The sequence below is a fragment of the Glycine soja genome, chromosome 4, assembly GCF_004193775.1.
Source record: "Glycine soja cultivar W05 chromosome 4, ASM419377v2, whole genome shotgun sequence".
Classification (NCBI taxonomy): domain Eukaryota; kingdom Viridiplantae; phylum Streptophyta; class Magnoliopsida; order Fabales; family Fabaceae; genus Glycine; species Glycine soja.
Genome location: NC_041005.1, coordinates 17,901,466 through 17,928,082, shown reverse-complemented (window position 1 = coordinate 17,928,082; position 26,617 = coordinate 17,901,466). Strand labels below are relative to the sequence as shown.

Genomic DNA, 26,617 nt, shown 5'->3' with positions numbered 1-26,617 from the left:
GCAATCAACTCTCAATCAATCAAGTTAAGTAATGTTCAGATCCTGAATTAGTTAGCTGCAAGGATGGAGGAATTCTCATATACCTTTTTTCCTCATGCTAGGATATGTTTGGGTTTCCAATTTATGTAGGTGTCAAGAGAAGGGGTTGATGAAAGCGTGTTTTATGAAGTATTATGCATGCAGTAAAGGGATTAGAAAATCTTTCGGGGAGTATTTTGGTGTGCTTACTTTAGATGTAGACTGCTTTTGGCTTATTTGGTTGGCTCTTGTAATGACTTTGCCTTGGGTACCACTTGTGCTCAGATTTTGTAGTTTTGACAGCGTCAATAGTAACTCCCTTTCTCTTTTGTTAATAAAATGAGTTGAGTAAATTTCTTTAAAAACACTTTTAAGAGAGAAAAAATCAAAAAAGAAAATCAGTTTCTCCCTAAATTAAAATTACATCTCTATTAACTAATCATTTGTAGAAACTTTCGCATATAAGTTTTTTTAAGATGAGAGTGCATCACATTGATAATTAACCAATTCTTTCAATCCTCACTCTCAATACAATTTCTCTCTTTCTCATATAAACTATTCATTATTTATTATTTAGGCTTACTAACGGGTTTCTATGGACTAGCACAAAGAAGTGAATGAGTTCTTTACCTTTTTATTTTTACCTTTAGCTATCATGATATGTGAATACAATTTCCTTATTTTCATATAAAAGCACAAATTTATCTTATTTCTCTCTTTCTTGATTGTTCCCATTAATCATGCTTGATGTGAATACAATTTGCTCTCTTTCTAAGCTATTGTTTTGCACCGAGGGATGAGACTGAGGGGTTTGAATTTTGTTATTCTATATGTAATTATACACCTTTAACTTGATGAATAAGTGATTAACTGATCTTATAAAATTTTATATCAAAATAAGTTAAAATTATTTCCTTTTTAATTAGTTAATCAATAAAAAATTGCAACTAAAATAGAATTCTCGAAATCAAATAATTGGAGTAAAAATAATATAATTTCTAGGTTTAAATATCTTTTTGATTCCAGAAAAAGTTCAGATATTACATTTGATCCCAAATAAACTTTTTCTTGATTTTTAGTCATTGAAAAAAAAATTGAATTTTTTCCCTACATTTGCCTTGACTCGTTAACTTGAACCGTCATGCATACCAATAATTGTGATATTTAAGGAACTAAAAGGAAAATCTAAAAATATTTAAGCACTTGACAAAGTCGACATAATGTCATGAATGAAATACAAAATAAAAAAAAATTGTCAATAACCAAAAATAAACAAAAATTTATTAGAAACTAAATATAAGATCCAAAAAAATTTAAGAAAAAAAAAACATATTTAAGCCTAATTTATGATAACACATATACTATTTCTAGACAACTGAAAATCAAATTGAAAATAGTAAATATTGAGTTATTGTTTAAATAAGAAAAAAAATTGAGTAACAACAAACACGGTGCTGTGCATGTAAAAGACCAAGAAAAACAAAATCACCGCTATAAAATTTGTATCTAGAATCTCATACAAATCATTCAAATCTCCACCACTAAGCCAACTCTAGTGGATTAATAGAGTTCTGATTAAGTGATTTAATATCTTGTCAATTACCTTTCAATCTTTTGATATGCAAGAGCGAAACATACCTTGTTGCTTTTTGAATGACGAAATATCCACACCGTGACAACATCGTTCTTTTGCAATTCATGAATTTGGAAGAATTTTTTCCACTCACCGTTAAGCACATAAAACTTCTTTGTCCATTTCTTGAACATTAGAGTGTAACTATTGTCATGCATGTCATAGGCACAAACTCGTATTCCTTCTTCAATATTTTCATCATTCCTCAATAACGGTAAGAAAGACTTTTCCACATGCTCTTTTTTGAGAAAAATCCTATTTTGATTTACATTCACATCAGTATTTGTCAATACCTTCTTGAGAGGCTCACCATACTCTAAAATATAGTCTCTGAGGTTCTCGTGTGGTGGCAAATTATGTTTTACCTCTTGGTATGAAGTTACCAAAGAAACGAGTGCTTCAGCAGCTTTGTCAATATCTTCCTCCATTGTTGGTATTGATGATGACGACGACCCTTGGGGCTGTTTGCAATTTTGGCCGCCAAAAAGATTTCCATGCCATTTATACAAATCTTTTTCTTGTGTCATAATCTCAAGTAGTTGAAGTGTTGTTTTTTTAATCCTCTGTGAATTCTTGAATAACTACTTTTCTTTCCACCTTAGACCTATCTCGCTTATTATGTTTCCGATTCTTTATATTTCCATGGTCGAAGGCTGCGTCCAGACATAACATTCACAACCCACAAATTAATTTAGAATGTAATTAGATTTAATTATTATTTTGATCCTCTGAATTATTTTTTAAGTTTAATTTGATCCTCTTAATTTTTTAAAATATTTAATTAGGTATTCTAGTTTTTCAATTAAGTCTTTACCATCAAAATGAAAGAAAATACAATACGGCATCATCGGTGGAAAAAACTTAATTGAATCTTTTAAAAATAAAAAGACTAAATTGAACTTAAAAAGTAAATTAAAGAAAAAAATAGCAATTAAATTATGTAAGTATTTGTTTAAAGAATGTGAAAAACATAGATCAAATAAGAAACAAAGAGAAAATTAAAATCAAATAAGAAACAAAGAGCAAATTAAAATTAAGAAACCTGTTGAAAGAAATCAAGATCAAGAACGGAAGAGATGAGGCTAGACTTTTCTCCCCGTACAAGCGGAAACTATTATAACGGCAATAAAAAGCACCAAAGCAGTACAAGTTTTAATAACGATAATAAAAGATTGGATATGATTTTTCTTATATTTTAAAAAGGTGATATTAAAGATTGTAATATATGACATTTAAAAAATATTTAATTAACATATGATAAAACGCGGATAATAAAAGATGAGGTCAGACTTTAAAAAAAAATGAGATTAGACTTTCTGAGATAAAGTGAGCATATTAAAAGGGATCGATCGCAAGTATAATTAATCTCTAAAATAAATTTATGTTTGCGAATTATTCTCCCGCAAAATTAAGGAACAAAATTAACCGGTCTCCAAAATTCATCAATTGATCCCTTTAAAGTGAAGTGATAATATTTTTTTAATATGATTTTATTTTATTTTTATTTTTCATATTATAATAATATTTGCTACCATCTACTTTCGTCAAGGGACTTATTTATATTATACACTTGAAATATGTCAACAAATGATAAATAAAGAATTGGTTTTAGTTAAAATAATAATAAAAAAATAATGTACGAAAATAGTAAATAATAATATATTATTTCTCATTAAATTTATAATAAAATATTATTTGTATAATGAAAGATTGGAATTAAGTTACTCTAAAACTTCTTATAAAAAAAAGTTACTCTAAAAACTTGTTTGACAGTCGAAATAAAATAGATCGATAATCATGTCATCATGTTGTAACCAAATATTTAGTGCATCAATAAGATATAATTATTTTATCCTACTGTTTATCTTCTCTTATTTTTTAGTTTAGTATATTTCTAATCCTAAGAGAAAAACTATATTAGAAAATAACATAAAAAATACTCTCTCTCTCTCTCTCTCTCTCTCTCTCTCTCTCTAGAAAATAACATGATAAGATATTCTCTCTATACATCTATATAATAATTTATATAGAAATATATCTTAGTTTATTATGTTTACATATATATATATATATATATATATATATATATATATATATATATATATATATATATATATATATATATATAATGGATTTGTATTTAGCATATTATCTTATATAAATTTAACATGTAAACTTAATATATATTATTAATTAAAATATTAAAAAATGATTAATTATTAGTTAAGTATTTTTAAGAAAAAAATGAATAATAATTATAATTTTAAAAATATCATATAAATTTTTATAATTTTAAGAATAGTATTTTTTTAATAATTAGGATAAAATCATATTTTTCATTTTTTATAATTTGTAAAAAATAAAATTTTAAATTAAAACTAACTTTTAAAAAAATGTATGTAATTTTAACAAAAGAGTAACTTTATTTTTTAAAATATAATTTATAATTTATGTCTATCCTATTATTGTTTGACTCTCTTTAAATATAAGATAAATAATATAATAATTTTGTTTGGTTTGTCATTTGGTGTGTACTAAACATTATAAAAAAATATCTCATTTTGATATTTTATATTATATTATTATATTATATCTTGATTACCAAACGAGATATAGATTGATTCTTGATAATGTTACTTTCTTTAATAACTTAACATATATCGAATTGCAATAATAATTATAATTTTAAAAATCTTATATAATTTTTTATAACTTAAAGAATAGTAATTTAAATAATTTAGTTAAAGTCATATTTTTTAATTTGTAAAAATTAAAAATTTAAATTAAAACTAATTTTTTGGAAAAAAAATTGTTTGTAATTTTAACGAAAGAGAGTAATTTATTTTTTTAATATTTCATATCTATCCTATTACTATTTGGTTCCAGCTAAATACAAGATAAATAATACAATAATGCTATTTGGTTTATCATCTAGTGCAAATTAAACATCGTAAAAAAATTATGAGATTTCCATATTATCTTATTCTATCATATCATAATTATCAAACGAGATCTAAAATGATTGTTGATAATGTTACTTTATATATATATATATATATATATATATATATATATATATATATATATATATATATAATTTCAATAATATGATTGTTAAATTAAAAGATTTTATTGAATATATCAAGTTGATAAATTTTATAAATTAATCTTTTGTCTTAAGTTAAAGATCACAATATCTTTTAATCCATTTGATCAAAGATAATTTAGCTCACAATACATAATGATTATTGGTCGAATTTGATATTTCATTAAAAAAAAACTTATTATTGACTCATATTAAATATTTCCAAAAACAAAAAAGCATAAGATAGACATATAAAATTTTCAATTTTGTTGGCACCGGTTGCTTGTTTCTTTTACCTTCAATTTATATTTCAGTTAAGATTGATGTTATTTATTATGAAAGGAAAACCACATGAATTGCGCGAAAGAAAAAATGGACTGTGGTAATTTGTTTAAACTAAAAATTGATTAAAAGATTTAAAAAATATGTAATAGGACTATAAGAGAATTCACATAAATCAATTGTCATGCACTTAACGAAATCTGTTTTCGTAATAAATAACATTTTTCTTTTGTTAAGAATGATGCTATTTATTACGAAAGGAAAACCACATGAATTGCACGAAAGTATAATGGATGGTGGTAATTTTTAAAAATAGATATTGATTAAAAGATTTGAAAGACATGCGATAGGACTATAGGAGACTTCACATAGATCAATTGTTATGCACTTGCAACGAAATTTATTTTCGTAATAAATAGCATTTTTCTTTTGTTAAGAGTAAACTTGTAACAAAATCTATTTTCGTAACAAATAGCCTTTTCCTTTTGTTAAGAGTGATGCTGTTTATTACGAAAGGAAAATCACACGAATTACACAAAAGTAAAATTAACTGCTTTAATTATTTAAAATAAATATTGATTTAAAGGTTTAGAGATTTAGAGAGATTAATTGTAGTGTGCTTATAACAAAATCTGTTTATCTTTCTTTATATCTTAAATTAAAATAATTAATATTGTTAGATTATATTTGATTGATTCAATATTTTTTTAAAAAAAAATTAGGATAACATTGCAACACATGTTAGTATCCTCGAAATTGCAATAATAATAAGCAAATTATATATAAAATTACCGTGTTGAGAGGTTTACTACAACTTGATGCTTAGACTTCATTGTCTTCCATTTATCATTTTAATATATTTAGTTCTAATTTAAATTTAAATATTTTTTTAAAGAAATTATTAATAATTAAAAAATTATATTACGACACAAATTATTTATCTTAAATCTAAATTTTTATTGTATTTTTTTTCTAAAATATAATTTTTCCTATAATTTTTTTATTTTCTTCTTCTAAAACTATTTAAGAAAATGTTTATCTAAATATGCTAAAAGTTAAGAAAATTTTGAGCTTAGCAACATTGGGATTTTCGAAGAGTTGGGTTTAATAAAAGGCGGTGCCCATTCAACACCACAAAGCAACACAACTCTATTTAGTGACGAAAAAGGACAAGAATCTATACGTGGCCAGGTGAGAGACTTAAACATGTCTTCCACCCACCGTGGAAAACCCTTTCTGGACCATCAGATCCTGTTGTTTTTATGTTAACGGTAGATATTCTTCTTCACTTTTTCTTTTGTTTATTCCCCCTCTTTTGGAATTTTTCCGAATTAGCCTTCTTATTCTTATTGTGAAGGTTGTGTTTGGTCTAGAAGAGGAGGAGAAAAATTTTGAGTTTCATGTGAAACTCATATATTTTATATTTTATTTTAATTCAAAAAATATATTCTATTTCTATCTTCTAAATCAAAATAAAATAGGGATAGAATATTTATAAACCGATTCAATCTAATTAAAATTGACAACTGAATAAACCGAAAATTTAATGGATCAAAAATTTAAAAAATCACTTTTTTTATTGGATTGAATCTGATTTCAGATTTAATTTTTAAAATTAATCCAATCCAAACCAAAATTTAATATATATATATATATATATATATATATTCTTTTATCTATTTATAAAAAAAATATTTAATTAAAGATCATTTTTGTGAAGACATATATCACAATAAACAGGATTGAATTTTAAGAATTTTTTATATCTTTTTTCACAAACACAAATTAACTTTGAAAATAGATAACAAAATTTTGCAATGACCTATACAATAGATACAGATTTTTTAAAACAAATGGTGTTTAAAAAAAAACAAATTCAAATTCTAGATCAATTTAAAACACACAAAGTCATAGCTATCTGTTGCTTCTACTTCTTTTACACCAATCTTTTAGAAGTGAAACCAAGAAAAAGTGTTGGGGGGCGAAAAATTAACAGATAAATTGACAATAATTTATAGAAAAGGTTATTTTTTCTCATAATTAAATTATTTTATCTATCAAATTAAGAGTAATTTAAAATGTAACAAAAAAAACAATTTAAAACCTAATATATAAATGATAAAACATAGTTGAACCTGTACCAAAAAAATAATGTAATTAAAAGCAATTAACATATAATTGCTAAAATTATTTATAGCATATGAAATAATTAGTTAATATTTGAAAGTTAATAAAAAAATATTTGAAATCAAATTTTATTATTTTATATATTAGAAATTTAGAATCTTTGAAAAAAAACAAAAAAAACACAATACTAACAAGAACTTCTTGTAAAAGTATAAAACTATAAACTGATCATTAACGTCAAAAGGGGCAAATACTAGAATTCATGGGGGGTGATATTAGACTTCAGGGATGCTATTAAATTTTGTTTACTCAAGCGGGGCCACTGCCCTTGTAGCAGGGAACCTAGTTTCGCCCCTGCCAATATTAAGTTATTGTTAGCTCTATCGCAAATAAAGAAATTGCTATTGATGGCTCCCTGACTAGTTGTTAATTACCTTACAAACGTATTTACAAGTTAAACACTTAGTTTTTCTTTTTTGCTTTTGATAATAAAACTGTTTAAAGAATATATAAACAATTTTTACATAAAGAATTTGAATGAAAGCGGGTATTTTTTTTTTTTAACCAGATTCTTCAAAGGTTCTTCAATTTATAGTTTTCTTCAACAAATGTTTGTTATCTCTAAATGGATAAATTTTTTCACTTAAATTTGCATCTAGAGATCATAATCGTTGGCCATAGTAGATCCAGAAATTTTTCTTAATGGAGACGAGAAATAATTTTTAATATTTTCACCAAAATAAAATATCATAAGATACTACAAAATATATAATATCATAATAAAAGAAATCTAACGTAAAGTTTCTACAAATTATAATTATCTTCTACATATTCTTATACCATGAAAATGTTTTATGATTTTGTCATTGTCAATACTAATTTAGTGTGTGAAATATAACGCACTTTGTTAAAGTAACCAACATTAAAATATCATCAATCCTAATTTGTTTATATTGAGAATACACTAAAAGAACACTTCTAAAAGAATTATATGATGAAAGTTTTGAAAAGGTACGTATTTTATTTACCTCTTGAAGCAAGTAATTTGAATTCTTAATTATTTTTGTCTCAATAGAATTTCTCTTCTTTCTTCTTCTCAATTCTTAAACAACCCACTCATATTAAAATAAAACAATTTATTTATGTGATTCTAGAAAGAAAAAAAAAGAAGTGTGTATCCTTATATAAGTATTGTATGTAATTTGAAATTATATTTTTTTTAGATTTGTTTAACCAGATTTTCTTTATCTCTTATTTTTTATTATCTTTATCCAATCTAATATATTATTATATTAATATCTTATAAAAAAATATAACAATCTAATATATTAAAACAATTTAATCTATCTTTTCCTTTACTAAAATATATATTTAGATAATCTTTATCTAAATAATTATTGGATTATTTTTGAAATGTTACATGAAGCCATATTCTATGTAATGTGTGGTGTGTTTTCTTTTGGTGTTATTGTAACAATAATGAGAATTGGACTAAATGGTTTGAGCTTGAGCACATAGTTTTTGTATTAAATGTTTGGTTAAATTACTCATTTGGTCCTTATAGTTTCATGATTCTTACTTTTTTAGTCCCTATAGTTTGAAAGTAGTTTTTTTAGTCTCTATAGTTTAAATTTTAATTCTCTTTTAGTCCCTATAGTTTTGAAAGTGGTCTTTTTAGTCCCTATAGTTTCATGATTCTTACTTTTTTAGTCCCTATAGTTTTCAAATTATAGGAACTAAAAGAGAATTAAAATACAAAGTATAAGGATTAAAAAAAATACTTTTAAACTATAGGGACTAAAAGAGAATTAAAGTGTAAACTATAGAGACTAAAAAGATCACTTTCAAACTATAGGGACTAAAAATCTAAGAATCATGAAACTATAGAGACTAAATGAGTAATTTAACATAAATTTGTTATGTTAGTTTGGGTTTTGAGTTAAAAAATTCAATGAGGACAATATATAATTTTTTATGGGGACAATTTTTTTATATACATTAACAAATAAAAAAAATCTAGTAGGGGCAATTGCCCTCCACGGCAATTAAGGTGTATCCTTTAGTGATCATTGGAACATTTAATATTTGTATTAAATTTGTTATGCTAGTTTGGGTTTTGAGTTAAAAAATTCAATGAGGACAATATATAATTTTTTATGGGGACAATTTTTTTATATTCATTAACAAATAAAAAAAATCTAGTAGGGACAATTGCCCTCCACGGCAAGTAAGGTGTATCCGTTAGTGATCATTGAAACATTTAATATTTGTATTAAATACACATCATTTGTCATGTTGGAAATCCACTCTTGTTAGCTTCTTTGTAAAACACTTTAGCATGAAATTACTTATTTTGTGTCCGAGTAAGTTTATGTTCTAAAGAGCACATCTTTTGATGTTTTTTGGTAACTCCAAGGAACTTGAACTTTATTTATTTTTCATAAAATTCGACAGATCCTAACAAAGTGTCTTATAAGATAGTTTTTATAAAACAAATCTCAAACACAACATTAAAATGAAGTCTTAAATACATTCACTAATGTTGTATCAAATCATTAGATACATCTGCTTTCAGTTGGAGCTTCATACGCAAAGTATGATTTATAGTTTAATATCAAATAAGTCACAATTTTTAACCTTTATACTTATTTGTTTCTAATCAAAATAAGTAAGAATATTGATTCACCTTAAAACACACATGTATTGTGATTGAATAATTTTTTTATTAATTATTTGAGTTAAGATGCATAAATATAATTATATAATGATATGTAAATAAAATATTTGATATTTTAAATTAATTTTTATTATATATTTTATCATATATTTATTATTTTATAAAAAATAAACTAAAAGTATGATTAAAACAGAAAACATATCCAATCCAAACCACAAATTAGACTAGATAGAATCAAATCGGATTAAAATTTTGAACAAAATCAATCAAATGATAAATTAAAAAATAATTAAATTAGATGATTTTTCCTTCAAAATTTATACAATCTAACCTGGGAACATTCTAATGGGTTTCGATGTGCGCTCACTAGGGGTGGGAATAGGCCAGACCAGACTTTAAAAGGTCTGAGCCTAGCTTATGATTAATTTTTGAGGTCTGAGCCTGACCTATAGCTTATCAAAGGCTTTTATTTTGGTTCGGCCTGACCTTCTTAAAAGTCTAGCCTAGCCTGATAGCCTATTTAAAAGTCTATCTAAAAATCTTCTTCATATTAAATCTTTAATATTCCTAGTTGTTTTTTACCAAAAAAAAAAAAAATAACACACCTTCTATAATAGACTAAACAAGGCCTTAATATATAATTTGCTTTAATTTTTAATCTAACGTTAATTTAGTTGGTAGTCCTAAAAATATATTAATAATATAAACAGAAATCACCAAATGATATAAAATAATCTAAAACAAAAGAAAACCTCAAACTTGAGGTAGTATCATTCAAGTCTATCAAACCAACATATTAATTATTACAACCACAAAATAAAGTCTACATCTCCATTCTATTTGAATAGAGCTCGTACATAAAATATCTACCAATAAAATTAATAATAACGTCATTTCATCATTAGCTCTTCCATATTGACCATAAGATAGGATATGATTTTGTATAGGAAGTAATAAGATATGATTTTTGTATAGGAACGTAATAGGATGTGATTTTTATTTGCTTTAGAATATAGGAACGTATAATAAAAGAAAAGAATAAGGAAACCTAATAGGAATAGAAAAATGAACTGTTAACAGAAATGATAAAACTAATAAAAATAATGAGAAATATAAAGGAACACATGTGTCACACCTTGTAATTAAAATTTTATTTAATTATAGGAATGAAATCTGCTAGTTTTTTTAAAAAATAATATTAATTGTACCCAAAAATAATATATATATAGGGCGATCTATCAAGCTTATAAGGCTTTTTAATAAGTCTAAACTTGACATATTTAATTTAATAGACTTTTAAAAAAGTTTGAGTCTAACTTTTTAATTAAATAGGTTAGGTCAGGTCGGACTTTATGTAGATAAGATCATAGGCCCCTGTAGGCCGGCCTAACCTATTCCTATCCCTAATGCTCACATTGCATCTCCTTGGCGGAGGAGTGAGGGTTAGCGAGAGAGGGGTATATTGGGAAACAAGAAACAAAGTGAACAATTAAAATCTCAGCCCTTTATATTAAAAATAATTTATTTATCCAATGGTATATAACTGCTTTCCCATAGTGCAGTGAAGTCTCCCACCCTAACCTCCTAAGTCAAAAGCGTTGTGTTGTTAGCATAACATAACTCATTGGTTGTGTCACACTAACACATACACACTCGGATGATGTTTGTGTTGGGTGTTTCTTCCTCCGCCGCAGCCGCTCCTGCTGCTGCCACCTCCTCCACTCACCACCTTCTTAGTGGAACCCTTCACTCTCCTTCTTCCCTCTCAACTTCCCATCTATTTCCCACAACTTCGGTATTCTTTTTTTTTTTTCACTCTCTTACTGCTATTTTTATTTATTTATATGCTTTTATATCTGATTTTGATGGTATTGATTTTCAAATGGGTATGCTCAGGTGCGTTCATCTTCACTGCACTTCAGGTGCGTTCCAATCAAAGCCATGGCTGAAGTTGATACTATAGCAGTGTCAAAAACTGCTTCTTCTTCTGCTCCGGGTACTTTTCTTTTGTGTAATATATATATATATATATATATATATATATATATATATATATATATATATTTATCAACACCATATCTATGGCCTCAAATGGGGTGGATTAAATTACTGTCTTTGTTATTATAATCTCAAAGGGTGGCTATATTTCTCTACGAATGTTGTTGTTGTTTTTTTTTCTGGCTTGACCTTCTGCTATTAATCCCTCTCTGATTTCTGCATAGTTTTTAGCATCTTGCCCCTTTTCTTTTCAATTCGAATATAAGTTGTTCACTATTCCCTGCAGTTGAATAAAGAATAATTGATTCTATGTGGCTCTCTTGTGCTGATGATTGATTTCTAAGACTCCCTTTGCTGTAGTGCTTATAGGCTATAAGCACTTCAACATATTAAAGCCAGATTGCTTGATTGTACTTAGTGCCGTCATTTCGCTATTGACTGGCTCAAAGAAGTTATTCAGTTCTTTACCTGTTAGTTTTCTCCCTTTTGCTATGACCCAAGGGATGATGAGACAGAAGGATGTGAATTTCCAATTCCGATATTCTCTCTTAATCATACAACCCTCAGTATGACTGATATGCAACTATATATTTTTATCTAATATACCAAAGCACCAAACTATGTTCATATTTAGTGTTAAGAGTTGATTGGTAATGCATTAGCGAGAATTTGTTTTTCAAGTTTTGTTTGTCTATTCAAATTTGAATGACCAGAGCTATGCTGAAATGTCTTCTAATATGGAATATTGAGGTGTCAAATATAGCGATGCACATGCTGTACCCTTTGATGATGTTTTCTATGTTTTAGAATGTAAGACTAACTGTTTCTCGCATATTGTGTACTTTGCTGTGAAACAGGCAGCAAGCAAGCCTTGATATCATTGTCAGACAAGAAGGATCTTGCATTTGTTGGGAATGGGCTCCAGGAATTAGGGTAAGTTATTACAATCAATGTGTGCCTTTTTTTAACTTGTTAGAGTAATATTGTTTCTCATATTTATGCTTTATTTTATAAAAAAATATTTGTTCATACTTGTTTTTATGATGTGGTTTATGGCATTTCTAGCAGCTTCAGTTGCTATAGTGAATTAATGACAGTAACTCTATTAAATTGTAGATATACTATTGTTTCAACTGGAGGAACAGCTTCTGCATTGGAGAGTGCTGGAGTAGCTGTTACTAAAGTTGAAAAGCTCACTAAGTTCCCTGAAATGGTGTGTTGGAACTTCTGATGATATGCCTATGAATTTATTATGGGTTTAGGCCCTATAAATAAAATGAATTAAGTTTCTCCCATATGTTAAAATCAACTTATGCACTTTAACTCTTATAGAAGCTCTCACATCTAACTTCTCCAAAAGCTAATGTGCATAAATTGATTTTAACTTGTTGGAGAAGTTTAGTCAATTTTACATCCTTACTCTTGTCTCCTAAAAGTGTTTATGGAGAAGTTTATTTAGACACAGCCTTAATCATGTTTTAATTGCTTTCTTATGCTGCTTAGCGTTTTTGTTGGATTATAAGACTTTGGTTTTCGATTGATATTTTCCAACTGAACTAGCTGTTATTGTGTTTCTTTGGTCGTAACTTTAATGGTTTCCATTTGAATGTTGGCAGCCACATCTGTACTTAAGTCCAAAAGTTTTACTGTATTAACATCATGACATCTCATCTCTTGGTTGCTTATATATCTAACTTTAAGCAAACATTTCAAATATGGAATATTTAGGTGTCAAAGTTGCGAACTTTAGAGTTTAGATTGATGGCTAGTTTGCTTGCTTTGGTAATCTTTTGACACCCTTTTAAAAGAATGAATATATCATCATTATAGGGATAGTAAGGTGTGCGTCTTGAGGTGAAGCCTAGGTGCAAATCCAAACTTATTGACTTTGTGGCCAAATGTTCATTAATTCCTTTGAAGTTTGCTTAAACTTTTACAAGCTAATAACTAGAATGTTTTGGCCTTTTTCACAGCTTGATGGTCGTGTCAAAACTTTGCACCCTAACATACATGGGGGTATCCTTGCCCGAAGGGACCAAAAACATCACATTGACGCCCTCAGTGCTCATGGGATTGGTAAGTTATGTTATTAGCTGTTATTTCAAGTACGTAGTGCTCGAAATTCGTTTTGTTGAATTAGAGTTGTGTTCATTCAGTTTGGGAGAATGTATTTTTTTTGCTTTTGCTTAAAGCTTTCCTTTTCAGGTACTTTTGATGTTGTGGTAGTGAACCTGTACCCATTTTACGATAAAGTCACATCAGCTGGAGGCGTTGAATTTGAGGATGGAATTGAAAATATTGACATCGGTGGTCCCGCCATGATTAGAGCTGCTGCAAAGGTTGGTTTATTTGACTAAAAATGGAAATTCCCTAACGTTAAATAAATTTGAAATGATGACAAAAACTTCCCCCCTCCCAATCGTCATTACTTAAAAAGTTTTGTAAAATGGCTCAGAAAATAATCTTTTGGCCAAATACCACCAAGGGCCTAAACTACTGTGGAAAGTAACAGGACCTTTGTTCATTGCATACCTTCTTTGAGCTAACTATAAGGTGATAAATTCTTATTTGAGTAGAACCACAAGGATGTTTTGGTAGTGGTTGATACAGAAGACTACCCTGCCCTTCTGGAATTTCTTAAAAGAAACCAGGATGATCAAAAGTTCAGGCTAAAGCTCGCATGGAAAGCTTTTCAACATGTTGCTTCCTATGATTCTGCAGTATCTGAGTGGTTGTGGAAGCAGAGTGTGGGAGGTACTTTTGTTTCTAGTTAGTGAGGATTATTAATTTACTCTCAATGTGAGATGGAAATGTCAATTACTTGAAAATGCAAATAATTTATGAATATAATCCTAGAATGGTAAAGCTTAATCAACAGCCAGCAGATTAATTGGTGTAGTAATTTTCATATATTTTCTAATTTTGAAGTTTGTGAAATCAGTGAACAAAATTGAAATCATATATTTAATTCTAAATTAACGGAGCAGAATATGTATTTAGTCTAAATATTTCAAGTGATATTATTAATTTTTATGTGCTCCATAGATTTACTTGTTAGCATTTTGGTAACAGATAAATTCCCACCTAGCTTGACAGTGCCTCTTTCACTCAAAAGTTCTCTCCGTTATGGTGAAAATCCTCATCAAAAAGCTGCATTCTATATTGACAAAAGCATTTCTGAGGTTAATGCTGGTGGAATTGCTACAGCCATCCAACACCATGGAAAGGTGGGGAATCAGCGACTAATTTCTTGTTAAATGATCTATAATTACTGGTAGGTTTGAAGAGAGAGAGGAGGGATCCACTTACTCCAAGAGCAAGTTTGAAGATTTACTCCTTATCTTGTCCATTCGTTTATTTAAAATCTAACGGTATAGATTAATTTAAGACATTGTATCATGTGACTCATTTTCTCCCTTCCTCGTTGTTTCACGTTCATATCGAATGCCTTCTGCAGAAAGGAAAAAAAAGATAGGGAACCATATTTCCCTTTACCCTTTTGTTTCCTTTCCATATGCCATTTCAGAAAGAAGTGAAGTTGAACATATAAGTGGATCCCTCCTCAGTCCACACACACACAAATACATGCATGCATACATAAATACATGCATACATACACACACACACACACATACAGGTTAAAAGCGATTATATTATGTATGGGGATAAGAGCCTTTAACTGAAAAATTGTACAATTTCTTTTAGTCTTGATGTAAGTTAATGTCCCTTACATAACATCCTTAACATTGTCATGCAGGAGATGTCATATAATAACTACTTGGATGCTGATGCTGCTTGGAACTGTGTATGCGAGTTTAGGAACCCCACGTGTGTAGTGGTGAAGCATACTAATCCATGTGGGGTAGCATCGCGTGATGATATTCTTGAAGCCTACAGACTAGCTGTTAAAGCTGATCCCGTGAGTGCATTTGGTGGAATTGTAGCTTTCAATGTGGAAATTGACGAGGTAAATGTTCTATTTGAATTTTAGTCTGTTAGGAATCTGGGGAACATGTGCAATCGAGCTAGCAATTTGATTTGGGCATACAAATGTCAAAATAGTCAACTCCACCTAGTTGGATAGTGCTTGATTGTTACTGTTGTTTTTGCATTGTTGTCTAAATTCAAATATATTTTTTCTTCTTTTCAAGTGATGCAGGGTGACCTAGTCCATGGTTTCACATTTTAAGCCAGGACTAGGGTCTTGTTTGTCTTTTTTATGTAGATACAGGCACTTTCCCTACTTACCTTTTAAGATCCCATCTTGGCAATGAGGAGGAACAGTGATATAAAATTAATGCTTTTTAATATTTAGGCACTTGCTAAAGAAATTCGAGAATTTAGAAGCCCCACAGATGGGGAGACAAGGATGTTTTATGAAATAGTGGTTGCGCCCAGCTATACAGAGAAGGGACTTGAGATTCTCTGTGGAAAGTCTAAGACTCTAAGGATTCTTGAAGCGAAAAAGAATGAAGCTGGAAAGCTTTCACTCAGACAAGTTGGTGGAGGATGGTTAGCTCAGGATTCAGATGACTTAACCCCACATGACATCAAGTTCAACGTAGTCTCTGAGAAGGCTCCACAGGATGATGAGCTTCGTGATGCAGAGTTTGCATGGTTGTGTGTGAAGCATGTCAAAAGCAATGCTATTGTGATAGCTAAGGTTGTCATCTCTCATATCATGAAACTTTTCTATGCCTCAATGAAAAAGGTTTAAAAATCTGATCCCTTTTTTTTTCAGAACAATTGCATGTTAGGTATGGGAAGTGGGCAACCAAACCGTGTCGAGAGTTTGAGAATAGCAATGAGGAAAGCTGGAGATGATGTTAAAGGAGCAGCCTTGGTCAGTGATGCCTTCTTCCCATTTGGTAAGTGTTAATGTCATATAAAATATATACAAGACAGAAATTCATTGTGTTTGCTGTGTTATAAAGAGGACATATAGTGGTGGATGGATTAGTTATTCCTTTTAATGTATACATCAGACAATTGCTGAAACATTGTTAGTCACCAATTCTAAATTCTACACCGGGAGAAATAAGGGGGGCATGGGGGAGGAAGCAAGGAAAGAATATTCATTAGTGGGCCTAAAAGACTAGCAGATCCTTATCATAACTAAATATTCAGCCGGCAGTGTGTAAATGGAGATATTTCTAGCAGGTAGAAAGCAGAATGTTTATATAGGGAGGGTGTAGTGTGCTGTGAGAAGTTGTGGAGAGGGGAAGAGAATTTCAGGGTAAAGATGGTGCCCTTTGGCCAGGGTGGAGATTGTTTATTGCAGTCCCTTAGTATCTTTCTTTCTTTTCATCTTTATGTTACTGAATGTGTATGCTAGAGGATTTTCCTGGTGTAAGGATATAAACATTTTCAGTTCCTATCAAACCATCTGGAAATAATGATAAATTGTTAAATAATCTATAATGGAAGCAAATTAGAAAGATAATGGATAAAGAGATAGATTGCCTTTTCTTTTTGTTTATTTTTTTAACAAGGATATATCTTAATTTGTTAACAGCTTGGAAAGATGCTGTGGAAGAAGCATGTGAAAGCGGAATTGGTGTTATTGCAGAACCAGGTGGGAGTATCAGAGACCAGGATGCCATAGACTGTTGTAACAAGTATGGTGTTTCACTGCTCTTTACCAATGTCAGGCACTTTAGGCACTGACTTAATTTTTGCTTTGGAATAACTTCCTGCCTCCATTATCCAAGCGGTGTTGCTGGAACTTGTGCTTCCAATAGGTAGCACTGAAACCTGTTTTTGAAGTCAAGTGACTGTATGAGTAAGGATTGTTCTATCCAATTTATATAGAAAAATAAATTGATGTTCTCCTACTTTCTAATGTCTTATGTACATTAGAATAATGTGATGGAATCATCTTTTGCAATGAACAGAATCAAATTAGACATTCTTGCTGCAACTATTCAATTATGTTCAGTTGAAAGGAAAAAACATGTAGGATTTTGAATGTGAGAAAGTCTACGGTTAGATTCTCTTTTGATAAGTTTCTCTATAAGTACTTATAAGAGAAGAAAACAAGAAAAAAAAATAAAATAAGCTTCTTCCATAAGCTAAAATTAGCTTATGCATGTTTCTCAACTTTATTTTCTTCACCTGCAAGTATTTATGGAAGAACTTATCCAAATAGGGCCTTAATGGCGAAGGTAAAAGTTCAGACTTGAAAACCATTAAGTATGAGAACTTGCCTTATTGTGTTATTATTGTGGATGCATTGGAAAATTTGAAGCTTTTGCGGATTCATTTGGCAAAAACAAAAAACTTTTTACATCATTAAACCAGATGTTATTTTTGGGTGATCTATGACCGTCGTGACACCCTCTATCTCATACATATATGTATTAATAATAAAAGGAATAAAAATTCAAATATTAATTAAGAGTATTTAAAACATTTTTTTAAATACAAGCCTTTCAAAAGAGTAAAAGGCTCACATTCACCTTTCTAACATCATAATAAAATTTGTCTAAATAAATAACAAATTCACTTTGACTCAAAACAAGGTAGTTCAAAACTTCATACAATTAATATAAAACCTATATCCTAATGTCACATCCTATCAGAGCATTGTGTTCCTGTGTTCTCTAGCATGAGGTTCTTCATAGTCATTCATCTATTCATCTGCTCCCACGAACATTAGATTCGAGATCATTACAGGATCCAAACACAAATAACACACTGAGAGTAAATTATCACATTCCTAACTAATGAAGAGTAACGATAAAACATGTAGGTATAAATATCATAAAAATAAAATAAAACTTACTTAAACATAGCTTACATCATTTCACCACTTTGTCATCCAACATCACATCATCACACAATACATTTCATTCATTTTGACAACATTCACGTACTCAAGGATCAAAACACAATGTCATCAAGTCAATCAATATCAATCAATACACAAGCGTTATGCAACATATACACTAAGACTAAATCCTATATGTAATGTGGTACCATGTCAGTAAAAAATCACGTCGGGCGCCTAGGAGTACATGACAAGATAAATCACACACTAGTAAGTCAGGTCACTCTCACTAGGTAAGATCATAGGGAGACTAGTCAGGGTCACAATGTTTTGCGAGAATGCTCCAACCACGTGGGATCGACACAGGCTTAAAGGAGCACTCAAACCGGGTGACCCCCATGGCCTACACTCCGAAGAGTTCGTCATGGCCTCTCCCTCCTAATTTAGGTCCAACCCAGAAAATATTTTAGCCCACAAACCCTATCTATGAACTGTACGAAACACACGACTCCTCAATTGTTCTCAAAATAGTTTTAACTCGTCGCCCTTTAAGGATCTTAGCATTAACTCGTCGTCCTTAAAGGGTCTTAGCATTAACTCGTCGTCTTAAAAGGGACTTAGCATTAACTCGTTGCCCTTAAAGGGACTTAGCATTAACTCATCGTCCTTAAAGTGTCTTATAGTCTTGTGATTGTACAATTCATAGTTCATAACTCAATGCACATAACATCTCAATCACGTGCATACTCAGTTTATCACATACATTCGATCTCAATCACAATGGTATAATATCAATTTAACACGTTATCACACTTCATGAATCATATACACTTTATCTATGAACTATGCAATACACACAACTACTCAATTGTTTTCAAAATCATTTTAACTCGTTGGGTTCCCACAGTGGATCCCAAGGATCTTACAATTGTGTGATTGCACAATTCATAGCTCACAACTCAATACACACATCTCATCTCAATACACATGTATTTCATCATTCATCACATGTTCAATTTATCACATACTCACAAGTTGAATCATCATTTCATAATCTCAACATAACAATTTATACAAAAGATTTATCACAACATGGGGAGTAAAACTCCTCAAATAGTTTCTCACAATTATATCAAAATCAATTAATCAAAATCATGGGTCAAAATACAAAAACATCAAGATCACTCTATTTTATCAATCAATTTGCATCAAGACATCAATAATGTATTTATAATAATAAAGGAAAAATTACAATTTAATAAACATTTCAAAATAAACCCAATTTAATTTTCTATGGATCCCTACACATGTTTATTCTAATCCCAATTGCGATAAATTCATCTCTTACCTCTAAGCGGACTCACGTGTCTTCTGATAGTGATAGTGACATCTCTAGCAAGTTCCTGAGATTCCTTAGTTTTTTTCTCTGATTGCTCTGATAGGGTTCTCAAACGTCAGAGAGAAGAAGGGATTGAAGCCTCCATTTTATACTGTCTTCGTATGATTCTTTTTTCTCTCTCCATGGATATAATTTCGTAAATCCCAACGGTAAAGGTGTGAGAAATTGAATAGATAACTACATATTAAAATTTTACGACAATCCAACGGTTAACAGATCCGGGATCGTAGTTTTACTAAGACAGTTTTGGATTTTTGCGGGAAAAGAAAAGGGTATGATGTGAAGTGTATTTTTCTCAGCTCCGACATGATTTAAAAATTCTCAACGGTGAAAAGGCTCGGAATTGAGTTGCAAACCTGGTGCTTAAATTTCAGGACGATCCAATGGTGAATGAGTCTGAGATTGTCGCTTTTTTGAGACAGGTTTGATGGTCTGCGAAAAAAAGAGAGGGTTTTGGGAGGAGAAGAGAAAAAAATGAAAATGAGGGAAAGAGGAAGCATCATTGGTCTCAAAACTGACCTAACATATCGTTACTTATACCTAGGGTACTCACAACTTATTATTTACTCTATTTATTTATTTTTATTATTTTATATAAAGGAACTCTATTTTATTTCCTATCAAATGAATAAATCAAATATATATATATATATATATATATATATATATTTCAAAGCATTATTTTATTACAACTATTTTTATTTATTTATTTAATTATAAAAATTTCACCATTCTCTAAAACTTTATTTATTTATTTATACTAATTTTTTTTAATTTATTTACGAAAAATGGGGTGGTACAACCGTCCCGAACAAAAAAAAGTGTAATTCTTGTTTTTAATCCAAGGAACATGATAGGTATCGGAACTACTAAAGTTACTAAAGAAATAAGAACAATTACTAATTCATCAGCTAATATATTTCCAAAAAGTCAAAAATTAAGAGATAAGGGTTTTGTGAAATCTTATATGATGTTAATCGGTAAAAGAATTAGGATTGGTTGGATATATTTATTAAAATAAGCTGATCTTTTTTTTTTTTATAAAAGATCCGCATGGAAATATGCAGGTAAAAGAGTTCTTAATAGAACTAAAGAAGATGAGATAAAGAGAAAAAGAAAAAACTTTTTAGAAGACAAAATGTTATTATGATTGGGCAATTGATTTCTGTTACAAAGAGAAGTATATATAAAGTTCTAGAACAATTAGTTATTACTAACTAACCTTCTAACAAACTCTTAACTAACACTAACACTTAACTACCTTGATAATTGTCATAGTTAAGTGAGTGTGTAGTTGAATATTGCACCTCCCTTTCTACTACTCTAATACCCCCTTCAAACTCAAGGTGGTTGAGTCTTTGAAACAGACTCAATCACATTGAGTTTGGTCCTTAGGAAACTAAACCTAGTAGGAGATACGGGTTTAGTCAAAACATTTGCCCATTGGTCAATGGCAGGAATATGATGTACAATAAGTTGTTTAGTCAAAACTTTCTCCCTAAAAAAAAATATCTATCTCCATATGCTTCGATTTGGCATGGAGAACAACATTATAAGCAATGGCCACAACACTTTGATTGTCGCAAAATATGATGGGAGTGCATAAGGGAACTTGGAGTTCAGTCAACAGAGTTTGAATCCAAGATATTTCAGTAGTGGTTTGAGCTAGACTGTGGTATTTTGTCTCTGTGCTGGACCTAGCAACCACCTGCTATTTGCGAGACCACTTGGAGATGAGATTTGTAGCAAAGGAATTTAATCAAGTGGTTGGTTTTGATTTCTCTGAAACTTTCTCTCCTGTTATAAAACCTGTGTAACAATCAAACTTATTTTATCTTTGGCTCTAACTAGTCAATGGCAACTCGTTTAGTTGGATGTCAACAATGCTTTTCTGAACGAATTGCTCAATGTATATGTCTCAACCACTAGGATTCCAAGACACTAACTCTTCTCTGGTATGCAAACTAAATAGAGCTCTTTATGGCCTTAAGCAAGCTCCCAAACAATGATTTGAAAGGCTTCAGACTGCCTTACTTCAATTTGGGTTTGTGGCAAGTAAATGTGATCCCTCTTTATTCATATACAAGACCAAATTACATACTGTATATCTTCTTGTGTATGCTAATGATGTTATAGTCATTGGCAGTTCTATTCCTTTAATTCAACACCTTACTCCTCAATTGAACTCAAAATTCTCTGTCAAACAACTTGGATTGTTAGATAATTTTCTTGGAATAGAGGTAAAGACTTTGACTGATAAATCAATTTTGCTTACTCAAAGCAAATATATAAGAGGTTTATTGCAGAAAACCAGTATGACAGAGGCTCAATCCATTGCTTCCCTTATGGCTTCTAGTTGCAAGCTGACTAAATCAAACTCAAAACCCTTCTCTGATCCAACTTTCTACAGATTTGAGGTTGGGGCTCTTTAATACTTGACTATTACTAGACTAGAGATCGGTTTCTCAGTAAATAAAGTCTGTCAGTTTATGACTAATCCATCAGAATTTCATTGGATTGCAGTCAAGAGAATTTTAAGGTACTTAAAGGGAATTGTTCTTCATGGTCTACATCTAAAGCCTGCTGCCTCAGACTAACCCTATACTCTAAGAGCTCTCTGTGATGCGAACTGGGCTTAAGATATTGATGATAGAAGATACACTTCAGGTGTTGCAATCTATTTTGGCTCAAATCTCATCTCCAAGTGGTCCCGCAAATAGCAGGTGGTTGCTAGGTCCAGCACAGAGACAAAATACCAGAGAAGAGTTAGTGTCTTGGAATCCTAGTGGTTGAGACATATACACAGTTTCATTGAGCAATCCGTTCAGAAAAGCATTGTTGACATCCAACTAAACGAGTTGCCATTGACTAGTTAGAGCCAAAGATAAAATAAGTTTGATTGTTACACAAGTTTTATAACAAGAGAGAAAGTTTCAGAGAAATCAAAACCAGCCACTTGATTAAATCCCTTTGCAACTAATCTGGCTTTGTACTTGTTAATAGAGCCATCTGCATTTTCTTTAACTCTGAAAACCCACTTGCATCCAATGGGTTTTCTGTCCTGTGGTAGAGGAACCAAACTTCAATTATTATTCTTCATCAAAGCTTCATACTCTTGCTGCATGGCAAAGAGCCAATTTGGATTTGTTAAGGCTTGCTTAACAGATTTGGGTTCACAATGAGCCAACAGAAGAATGGGGGTTAACTCTTGGTAAATGAATGTCGAACTTAGATCTGGTTTGCATGGGATGGATATTGGGTGGTCTGTTAGGTGTAGTGGGAGACTTATCAGTGGGAACAGTAGTGGATGGTTGAGACTGTTCAGTGGGAACAATAGTGGATGGTTGAGGTGTATGGGATGCTGGAGTGGAAAGATCAACATTTGACTGATCTGTTTGTGCAGTATGGGAAGGCTGAATAGACTCAAAATTAGTTTGAGGATTATTTGAGGTAGGTTGTGGGATATTTGAGGGTTGTATAATAGGAATAAGAGGAAAGTAATGTTGAGTTAAGGAAGAGTTAGACTAACTAGAAAGAAAGGACTTAAAAGATCAGCATAAGGAAACCTTGACTCATTGAATATGACATCCTTAGAGATATAAACTCTACCTAAGGGAGACATACATTTATATCCTTTATTAGATGTAGAATACCTCAAGAAAATACATTCACGAGACCTAAAGTCCAATTTGTGGGTGTTATAAGCTCTAAGTAAGGGAAAGTGTTAGGAATCTCTTTCTGAGATTGGAAGACTAGAATCCTAACAAAGAAAACTCTCCCTCACATCAGAATAGAATACTAAAACTTCCTCTTTATTGAACAAAGAACCAAGAACACAATAGAACCAAGGTAAACAAGTTTACCCCCAAAAGGAGCACTCTCCTTTTCTTACTGAAACTCCCAATTAAAATGATTTTTCAAAAAGATCCCCTCCCATCTACAAAGAGGGACTATATAAAGGAATACATTCTTACTAATAAACCTAATGACAAATTGTAACAGATTCCTATCAAAAGCTAAATAACAAACTAATAACAAACTCCTAATCAGTTACAAAAAAAGACCCAGTCAATTACAAGTATTTGCCCCTTTATATCCTATATTGGACCCTTTCTTCCTTCTATAATAAACTTGTAGAGGTTTATCATAGTTAGAGTGCATCCCGAAATCATTCCCAACAATACTCTCGTCCTCATGAACAACCTTGTCCTCAAGGTTGAAATCTGAAATGTAATTTCTGATGGAGAAGATGTCTTCCCAAGTAGCTTCCTCCGGGAGCATTCCTTGCCAATGGACCAACACCTGGGGGATTTCTGTCCCTGAGAGATTGACTCTTCTAGTACCCAAAATCTAGAAAGGCTGGTAAATTTTTGTTGTGCCCTACAATTCTGTTGGAAGTTTAGGTTCAACTGGATGGTGCCCTGCTGCCTTCTTAAGCTGGGATACATGGAATACTGGGTGTATCCGAGCCTGCTCTGGAAGTTGTAATTTGAAGGCTACAATTCCAATTTGTTTTAATACCAAATAAGGTCCACAATACTTGACAACTAGTTTAGGATGTATCTTGGTAGGCATGGAAATTTGTCTATGAGGTCTGATTCTAAGATAAACCTAATGTCTTGGTTGAATTTGAGAGATTTTCCTATGCACATTTGCATAATGAACCATCTGATTTTGTGCTTTCTATAAATGGGATTTGAGCTGCTTTAAAGCCTCATCTCTGTCCATGAGGTCTAGTGAAACAACTTCCACTAACATTTCTCCAGGAACAAACCTAGCCAAAGAAGGTGGTGGCCTCCCATAAACCATTTCAAATGGTGTGCAATGTGCAACCCCTTGGAAGATGGTATTATACCAGTATTCAGCCTAGGGTATGAATCTTGCCCAGGATTTTGGCTGCTAGGAACAAAAACACCTAAGATAAGTCTCCAAGGTTTTGTTAAGGACCTCTGTTTGTCCATTAGACTCAGGGTGGTAGGTTGTACTCATGTTCAAAGTAGTTCCTTGTAATTTGAAAAGTTTCTGCCAAAAATGACTCATGAAGGTGGGATCCCTGTCACTAGCAATGGAGATTGGCACCCCATGTAATATGATGATTTCTTTAACAAAAATCTCAGTTATGGACCTAACAGTATATGGGTGTTTGATCAAAATGAAATGTCCATATTTACTCATCCTATCCATTACTACAAGCACAACATCAAAGCCTTTTGATTTAGGAAGTCCTACAATGAAATCCATGCTGATTTCTTCCCGTATGGCCTTAGGAATGGGTAAAGGTTGCAGCAACTCTACTGGAGAAGAAGCATGATATTTACTCCTTTGACACACAGGGCAGGCTGCTACAAAATTAGTGATTGTCCCCTTCATGCCAATTCAAAAAAGGGATTGAGCCATCATCCTATAAGTTCTGTAGATACCTGAATGCCCACCTATAGGAGAAGTATGGAATTCTTGGAGGAGTTTAGGGATCCATGTTGAATCTGTTGATAAAACTAACCTGCCTTTATAGTATAGTTTGTCTTGCTCCAAGGTATATTGAGGATGTGAGTTAGGGTCTACTTTTAAGTCCTCTAGAATTTTGGCTAAGACAGGATCCTTCTTAACTTCTTCATCAATTTCTGCAATGTTAGGCCAGAAAGGCCTTGATATTCCTTGAAGTTCATTATCTTCATCCCTCCTAGACAATGCATCAACAACTCTATTTGAAGCTCCAACTTTGTACACAATTTCAAACTTATACCCCAACAATTTTGCCAACCAGTTTTGTTGATTCTGAGTTGTTATTCTTTGCTCCAAGAGGTACTTTAGACTCTTTTGATTAGTAAACACAGTGAATTTCTAACCTAAGAGATAAGGCCTACAGTGTTGAATTGCTAGAACTAAGGCCATCAATTCCTTTTCATAAACTAGTTTAGTGAGTGTTGAATCTGCCAAAGCCTTGCTAAAATCAGAAATAGGCATTTTTTCTTGAGTTAACACAACCCCTACTCCCTTTCCCAATGCATCACATTCTATGGAGAATTTTTTTGAGAAATCTGGCATTGATAGTACAAGAGCTGTAGTGGCAGCCTACTGCAACTGGGTAAAAGCCTTAGTACTTTTACTAGTCCACTTGAAATTTCCCTTCTTCAATAGATCAGTTAGGGGTCGAGCTATTTGTCCATAATTGCAAATGAATCTTCTATAGTACCCGGTAAGCCCCAAAACCCCTCAAAGCTTTAAGAGTCTTGGGTAAGGGCCACTACAAAATAGCTTCAATCTTTTGGGGATCCATTGATACCCCATCCTTAGAGATAATTTGCCCAAGGTATCCTATCTTAGTTTTTCCAAAAGTACACTTCTTCTAATTGACAAAGAAAGAGTGTTCTAATAATCTGGCTAGCACTTGTCTCAAGTGCTTTAAATGATCCTCCCATGTTTTGCTATAAACCAAAATATCATCAAAGAAAACTAAGACATACCTTCGAAGAAAAGGCTTAAGAGTGGCATTCATAGCACATTGGAAAGTTGCTGGAGCATTTGTTAATCCAAATGGCATTACTAGAGATTCGTAATTCCCTTGATGAGTTCTGAAAGCTATTTTTAGAATGTTTGGCTCGTGCATTCTTATTTGGTTATATCCAGCC

General features: G+C 31.1%; 2 protein-coding genes across 2 annotated transcripts; one reads left to right on the top strand and one right to left on the bottom strand.

The window, feature by feature from the left end:
- Nucleotides 1–1,363: 1,363 nt before the first annotated feature.
- On the bottom strand, nt 1,364–2,399 carry LOC114408140 (putative B3 domain-containing protein At4g03170). The gene has a single exon (XM_028371242.1). It carries the CDS (start codon nt 2,176–2,178, stop codon nt 1,618–1,620), a length of 561 nt encoding a protein of 186 aa, XP_028227043.1. The 5' UTR covers nt 2,179–2,399; the 3' UTR covers nt 1,364–1,617.
- An 8,978-nt stretch (nt 2,400–11,377) lies between these two features.
- Nucleotides 11,378–17,751, top strand: LOC114409472 (bifunctional purine biosynthesis protein PurH-like). The gene is made up of 12 exons (XM_028372951.1): nt 11,378–11,617; nt 11,719–11,818; nt 12,678–12,753; nt 12,937–13,033; nt 13,794–13,896; nt 14,026–14,159; nt 14,397–14,574; nt 14,893–15,047; nt 15,578–15,787; nt 16,136–16,483; nt 16,562–16,688; nt 17,336–17,751. Exons 1-12 carry the CDS (start codon nt 11,480–11,482, stop codon nt 17,485–17,487), a joined length of 1,818 nt encoding a protein of 605 aa, XP_028228752.1. The 5' UTR covers nt 11,378–11,479; the 3' UTR covers nt 17,488–17,751.
- The last annotated feature ends 8,866 nt before the right edge of the window (nt 17,752–26,617 follow it).

Coding starts and splice junctions, on each gene's coding strand:
- LOC114408140 (XM_028371242.1), bottom strand. CDS start 2,178: ATGACACAAGAAAAAGATTTGTATAAATGGCATGGAAATCTTTTTGGC.
- LOC114409472 (XM_028372951.1), top strand. CDS start 11,480: ATGATGTTTGTGTTGGGTGTTTCTTCCTCCGCCGCAGCCGCTCCTGCT. Junction 11,819..12,677: donor TGCTTCTTCTTCTGCTCCGG/GTACTTTTCTTT, acceptor GCTGTGAAACAG/GCAGCAAGCAAGCCTTGATA. Junction 16,484..16,561: donor ATGCTATTGTGATAGCTAAG/GTTGTCATCTCT, acceptor TTTTTTTTTCAG/AACAATTGCATGTTAGGTAT.